Source organism: Branchiostoma belcheri, unplaced genomic scaffold (genome assembly GCF_001625305.1).
Source record: "Branchiostoma belcheri isolate BF01 breed outbred unplaced genomic scaffold, Haploidv18h27 scaffold5, whole genome shotgun sequence".
In the NCBI taxonomy this organism is placed as follows: Eukaryota; Metazoa; Chordata; class Leptocardii; order Amphioxiformes; family Branchiostomatidae; genus Branchiostoma; species Branchiostoma belcheri.
In genome coordinates, this window is record NW_017804131.1 from 1996852 (window position 1) to 2004177 (window position 7326).

Here is a 7326-nt window from a genome sequence, read left to right on the forward strand (position 1 = left end):
AATGACCGCTACACGAAAACCTATATTAAGAAAAGTAACGGATCCAAGTCAAAATGACATTTATGATAAAATCGATTTATTTGTGTAAAAGGAAGCCTGCTTGGGATGAAGGTAACAATAAAATACTCCTATTTTCTTTGAAGATTAGGGCAAAAGGTACAAAGTGATGAAGTTGACTCAGAATAATGAAACCTATCAATTTATCTCAATACGATCGTTCTATTTTCCCGTGTCGTAAACATAAGATTTGCTTGTAAAAAATAAGCAATCCAGGTTAGTTGCGATTATATCATAACGAACATTCTTACCATTTGTGACGATAAAGTAGAATCTTACCACATATGGCTACATGAATAATTTTGGTGTGATTTTATGCCGTTTAATGTAATTGGAAATAATATAACAGGCAATTAATGCGTGAACACTGAAATCCAGCTTATTTCAATGTTCAAATAGAACTCGTGTTTAAGTGGGAAGTACTCCCGTGTCTAGAGGCGATTTCCTTAACATCTTTTCACCTTTACCGGCGGAAGAGAACCGTGAGCTCCATTATCGGAGCATCAAGGCCAGCGGTGTTGGCAGTTGAAAGGCACTTAATGGCCAAATAGTGCTGTAGTGCCAAAATGGGCCAAACGCAAGACACGCCAAAGCTGTGCCCTTGGTAGAGGTCATACAAAACTTGCACCTTACTCGTTCGACCTTCGCCCTTGTCAGTCAACTGTGCCACGATCCTTGACATAACCCTGTCATTGGAAAAAAATTGGCATAGTCTCGACCTGACGGCAGCTCACGCTTTCATCAGCCACACATGGGCGTTCCGATGTGGTGAAAACAAACCTTTGATTGTAACCTACGATCAGACCTCTGCGGTTCCATCTTACACATACCTGACAGGCCACCGACATAAATAACTTATGGCTTAAGTTAATTTAGTGCCAATCGATCATCATAAATGGTTGATTTACAGACGTTCATGCACGAATGGTATGATTTAAAGGCATAAGTTCTAATTAATGATTTAAAGTATTATTTGGCGTTTTATCGACTTGGCAATGGCCCCCATGGGTCCGTTCACAAGTCTACGTTGAAGGGCAGTTGCGTGCTGACTTAACCATATATAAGTGACACCATGACCCGTATTTCGGACCATGAGGTGCTTCTTATTTGCAAAGGTGCCGAAATGTCCGAAATATCAATGAAACGCCATAAGGGTCAAGGCCCGGTCACATGATAAAAACGAAATGTAGCCTATGATCTTAAAGGCCACCAGGGAAAAGGCAGGCATATATCAAAGTGTCAAAGTACGTGAACAAAATTTCTATGATTTTTTCTATTGTCTGTTGCATTAGATTTAAAGCGCAAAGTTTTTAGATATGAGTCTGTCATATGGGATTTCGTCAAAAGCTTTTGTGAAATTAAGTATTACTAAAATCTACCTACGCTTTACTGTTCAACGCGACAGCTATGTCAAGAACTGGTAGTTCATTCGCGACTTTTAGGTGGTTTTTGATAAACGAATCCATCTACTGAAGTGTTTATGGTTAAAACAACGTTCCATTAAGGTGCTGTGAATAATGTCAAATACATGCTGTCCGGTGTATCCCGGATCTGTCCTGTACCTACTTGAATTTCTGCTCGATGAATAGCATCTTGTAGTAGACCTGCACGAAGAACATAACACGAGACTCATTTTCTGTCGTTTCTGGAACATATCCAGGCTGCCTGTCGCAGGAAGGCATCGGCTTCACCCTACCCAAAGGAGTGCAGACGACCCTGGGCGACCCCGTGACTCTAGCGGCATCCTACTCCACAAACTACGCCGTCATCTCCGTGACGTGGTACAAGGTCCACGCGAGTGAGACGTCATCAGATAAAAGAACTACCGTATTCTCCTATGTCCCTTTGGCAAATATCAAGAAAGCCTATGGAGACTACATAGACAGGGCCCAACTGGTCGGGATGGCTTCTCTGCGGATAGACCCAACACGACTGGAGGATGAGGGGACTTATTCACTCTCCATCATGACGGACCAACTTGGAAATGAAGAAAAGTTCATCCGTTTAGATTTGTTTGGTAAGTTGTATTCAACAAATAACGAAATAAGATATAAAGCTATCTATTGTTACGATGGTTGAAGATAGAGTAGCAACGTTTACAGTTAACAACAACGTCGTTCCAACTACCGCAACCAGCAGCAGTGAACGTGTTTTCATGAAATATGCCACCGTTACATGCTTACAAATATGTTGAAAGAAATATTGATGACATGTATATGAAGCGATACTACATGTATCTTATGTGTAGACGCAATTTCCGCATTGTGGACCGAGTACGAAGTCTATATATAGACCCGTCTGTTTTATCTACTTTTTCAGTGCCTCCAAAGTTAGAAGTGGGCCCGTCCAACCCATACGTGACCACCCTCGGCACAACAGTCACATTAACGTGTAGGGTAAGGAAGGCAAAACCGAGCATATCGTCTCTTCACTGGGAGAAAGATGGCGGACGGATAGAGACAAGCGGGCTATCCGGGAAGTATTCCGGGGGAAATAGAGACAAGCCATCATTGACTATACGTCACGTAACGAGAGCAGATTCAGGACTATATTCCTGTCTTGTGGAGCACGTGACCCGGCCAGCCCTGGCTAGCATACATCTAGAAGTTCTTTGTAAGTACTTTGTGTGTATTTTGTGCACGTGTGATGCATATTTTGTAGATAAATCAGTATGTTCACCTTCTCAAAAGGAGAACATTTTTGCCCTGTTTCTTCTTCCTCCTCTTCTTCTCCAAATAGTAACTGGTGCTGTAGCAGACACCCTGTAGTGTTATGGTGTTGGGTTACATTTTGTAGAAGGACAGAGCTGGAGGGGCTGCTCACCATGTACTATATTGTGTTTGAGAAGCTAGTTATCTTTCTAGTTAAAAATTTAGTGTTCACGTTCAACCATGTAACCATTTTTTCAGATCCAGCGTCCATCATCAGTATTTCAAACCTGGCTGAGGTGAGCGTGGAGAACCACGTGACGTTTCAGTGCGTCGCTGACGGAAACCCGCCACCAAACATCACGTGGTCCAGGGGAGGGCGACTTCTGCCGTCAAACATCTACTCCCTGTCACGTGACGTGCGCACCAGCTCCCTGGTTCTGAATGACGTCAATGTGAACGACAGTGGGATCTATACCTGCAGTGCAAGCAACGGCGTGGGCAAGATAGGGAGACGGACAACACAATTAGTTGTCTTAGGTATGGCAGAACATCTGCAACTTTTCGTACTTCAGCACACCTAGCCTCTACCAGGCACCGCGGATCGCTGGAAAAAATAGTAGAAATTGGCCAGAGAGGTTACAGTTAGCCGGCCAGAGAGGTTACATTTTATGACCCACGGAAAAATGTACTCTCTGTCGAACCAACTCCCCTAGCATGTTATCCCTCTTTAGTCTACTATTTCCACCCGCCTCCCGAAGCCTGGTAGAGGCTACAGCACACATAAGCCTGTACACTGCTGTCTCTCAAATATCTTAATAATATGACAAAGTTAAATAATTGCAACCCAATGTTATGATCTATTCAAAAGGTTATTATATCAATTAAGTATATAATTAGCTGAGAATAAGATGATATGAACATTTACTAATATCATAATGTTAGATTATTTTTACAATTAGTTTTTAATTACCCGCTACACTGGCTATTGTTGAAAGCTGCTTTGCAAAATCACGCGGTTATTGGAAATTATAAGCCTCCAGCTTGCATGTATGAATCATTATGGGATGAAAATTGCATCCTGTACTCAGTGGACAAAACTAACTACTCATAATCCTTCAACATATAGGGTCTTATCACAAAACGCAAGAGGCTGTAATACCTTAATTCCTTTAGTTGTTTATCTCTACCCCTCTTAGACAGATAATACTCAGCACGTCGTATTCATTTCCGATTTAGATTAATACCTGTAATACCTGAAAAGTTGGTACCTTTTAAGACATACAAATTACAATGGGAAGCATGGCTGTGATAAGAGGCTTTAAAATTCTCAGTGGTTGATATTACCACATTCTATCTCCAAAGCCATCAACGGTGTGGCTATTAGTATTAGTAAAGAATAATCACACGAAACAAAACATGCGATCATGCGTTTAATTTGTGAATACGTTCATAGGTTCTTTGAAGATGGCTTTAGTGTCCATATATAAAAGCCATCCAAGTAAGACACCCAGTTATGATCTATATAACTGTTATCAAAGTGCATTGACTAAAGTCAGAATATCGGGTAATCTGATGAGCGTAACGCTACATCAATCAACAGTCTAAGCATTGTCAATATTCAACATCGATATACAAAGACCACCATTACTTAGTCATACGTTTGTAATCAACTGACAAATTTTCCGTTCTGCAGTTACCACGAGCTTTATATTGAAGTATATTGATCTGAACAAATTCTAATATCTTATATGCCTTGTGAATAAATGTAATAACTGTCAATCCTTTGTGAATATTTGCAGTTCCGGAAAAACGAACTACATCCGCAACCTTCTCCACAGTGGCTACGGTGATCGGGTCGTCGGCGGCCGTCCTTTGGTTGATCATCTGCGTCTCCCTGGTGATGTTCCTCGTTAAGCGCCACCGCAGACAGGGAGAAGAAAGGAAGAAATTCTCCTCACTGTACAACATCGGTCTGGCGGGGACGACGTCGCCCAGTGAAGCAGACGAGAAGAAAACAAACGAGTGTAAAGAAACCCCGGGTAGGTCTACGTTATTGACGGACACCACAAAGACGTGAATCAATAACAGTTTTCACCTTCCTGACGGAGATAAATGTCTTTCCTGCAGTATGTACCTCCCATACAAGCTTTGCACACTATATAATGAACTCTCAGCAACCTTTCCCTTCTCGGTTGGGTTAAGGCGGCCTAGGCTGATATTCATGTTCGAGTTCCGCCGTGTGTCTGCACGATTGCCACAAACATGTTTCGAACCCGAATCATGTTCCACCATGTTCGATATGACGTCATTCGAATAGAACGTGTGTTCGAATTCGGGGTTACCGGCGGTCATTTGTATGTTTCCCCTGTAAACCCGCGTTGTTACGCATTTTATTCACGGAGTATGACTTAAACGGCTTTACGCCCAGCTGAAAACAACATAATTCATCTTTAGAGTAATCCATGTTTACGTATTATCACTTTTTTATCAAAATTGTCCGAGGCTATTTTGCATATAAGTCGAAATTTTTTAACTGTGGCGATTATTTAACAAAAAATGACAGAAAAATAGCCGTTTCTGTCGTTTTTGGCCCAAAAAAACAATGTAACTGTCATTTAAAACAAAATAGCCTCGGACAAAAATAATAAATAGGGGGTTGGCTTTCTACTTGCAAAATATCATGATGAAAGGTGTTGTTACCGCTTGGGCGTAAAGCCATGAAGTAAACAGCTTTTTTTTAACCAAAATGTTGATTTTTAACCCAAAAATTCAGAAGTAGTAAAAACAAAATAACCTTTATTCAATGTGTTTCAAGTACTACTAGAACTGTGTGAAGTTAAGTTGTGATGCGACCAAGCTATCAAAAGTTACAGCCATATGTATGAAATACTAATTATAGTTGGCCATAGGCTGCCTTAACCCAACCGAGTTTAGCACTTCACCTGATTTGACTCCGACAATCGTTAAAACAATTCCAAGTGTAGTCACGTCCTCCATCTGTAAGCCATAGTACCATCAACTGTGATATGATATTAATATAGACTTCCGGATTCGGTTTACTTATTGCGTGTTGGAAGACATTTTTCTCTTCACTTAGGCCTATGTCTTCTTCCTCAGTCTGAACAAAACGTTGCAATCGTGCCGTTATTTTGAAGTCAAGTATACTAGTATTTTTTCCGTGTATGAAACCTATTAACATTACTGTAATTTGATATGGAAGGCGTTAAGTTGATTGAATAACTGCAACTCTAATTGACAATATTTCCCACAGACAAGCCAAACGAAACACAATCGCCTAGTAGAGAAATAGCGACAACAAGAGGAACCAAACGAACTGGTAAGTTGTGTTTAGTTGATTTATTAAAATTTAGTAATTGTACTTTCATATTCATTGATTTGAGCACTTTAAAAGCTGAAAACGCTGGTACCTCTACTGGGTGGGGGAGTCAATGGAATTCTGATGAATGCGCATTTAAATTCCCAGTATTGGTGATTCTCACAGTGCACTTTTTCTTCAAACTCAGCGGAACGTTTATGGTTCAAGTTTCAATGTTCTATGCTGAATCTAATGCCGTATTAAATCACTATTGTTGCCTCTATCAAAAGACAGGAGATGTGCGAAGGTCCTTTACGACTACAAACCACGAGAGGACAATGAGCTGAGGCTTGAAATCGGAGACATTGTTGAGATTCTAGAAGGAGAAGAAGGAACCTGGTGCCTGGGGTACCTCAGAGGCCGGATGGGGCTTTTCCCTTCAAACTATGTGTGCTTCGTCCCTATAAATGAGGGTATGCAAATTTATGATAATGATGATGTAACTTTTAGATCGCAATCAAACGTTTTCTGATACCAATGGTTACCTGAGTCTTGAATTAAAATATATACAGTAACAATTTGACATTTGTTTTACTACAGTATCCCCGACAACGTCACTTTACATCCATTGTATCTCAGAAGACAATGGCAAATCAGTAAAGGACCACCTATAGTTTCGCGTTTGCTAGGAGCGTCTTTTGCAGACTTTCCCACGAGACAAGTGCAGTGATCCACGGGCTTCAACAGACTTCGATCGTTTGGGGCCTGTCATACAAGTACACATGAACGTACCGATGGCAGCATGTTTAAATGATGGCGAAGTTGTGATGTATATTCTGAACGTTTTGCCGTATTCATTTCTACAGATTTTATTTTTGTCAAGGGTCATTTTTCTAGGAGTTTACATGGAAGATATACCAGTGAAAGTTCGATCTCCATACTTCACAAGCAATATATTTAATGAGATTGGCTATATATATATATATATAAGCGACGTCGGAAATGGAAAAGGTTATGATGGTGCCATGTAAACTGGATCTTTACAAATCACCATCCTTCTGTGTGTTAGTCGCCATGAATGATACAAATCTATTCTTTGAAAAACCAAACATAAAAGGTGCCTTGAGCGGTACCTGTAACTACTATAAATTTCATAATATCGCACTTAAAGCTTGCTGTATTTCAACAGTGACAAGATGACAGTCCCTTTATCAATTCCATTTATTTCAACACGAGATTTACACTTACTGAAACATCGTAAAATGGATGTGATGTTACGAATACACAAAATAAACATGGCGT

At 40.5% G+C, this 7326-nt stretch overlaps 1 protein-coding gene across 1 annotated transcript in view; it reads left to right on the forward strand.

Annotated features, from left to right (window-relative positions):
* The window catches only part of LOC109479833 (V-set and immunoglobulin domain-containing protein 2-like), a 17507-nt gene extending 10517 nt beyond the window's left edge, over nt 1-6990 (forward strand). The window contains exons 2-6 of the mRNA XM_019781846.1: nt 1718-2074; nt 2967-3261; nt 4533-4781; nt 6319-6497; nt 6625-6990. Coding sequence (XP_019637405.1) covers nt 1718-2074; nt 2967-3261; nt 4533-4781; nt 6319-6497; nt 6625-6698 — 1154 coding nt within the window. The 3' untranslated portion in view covers nt 6699-6990. The remainder of the gene's footprint in view (nt 1-1717; nt 2075-2966; nt 3262-4532; nt 4782-6318; nt 6498-6624) is intronic.
* Nucleotides 6991-7326: the final 336 nt, after the last annotated feature.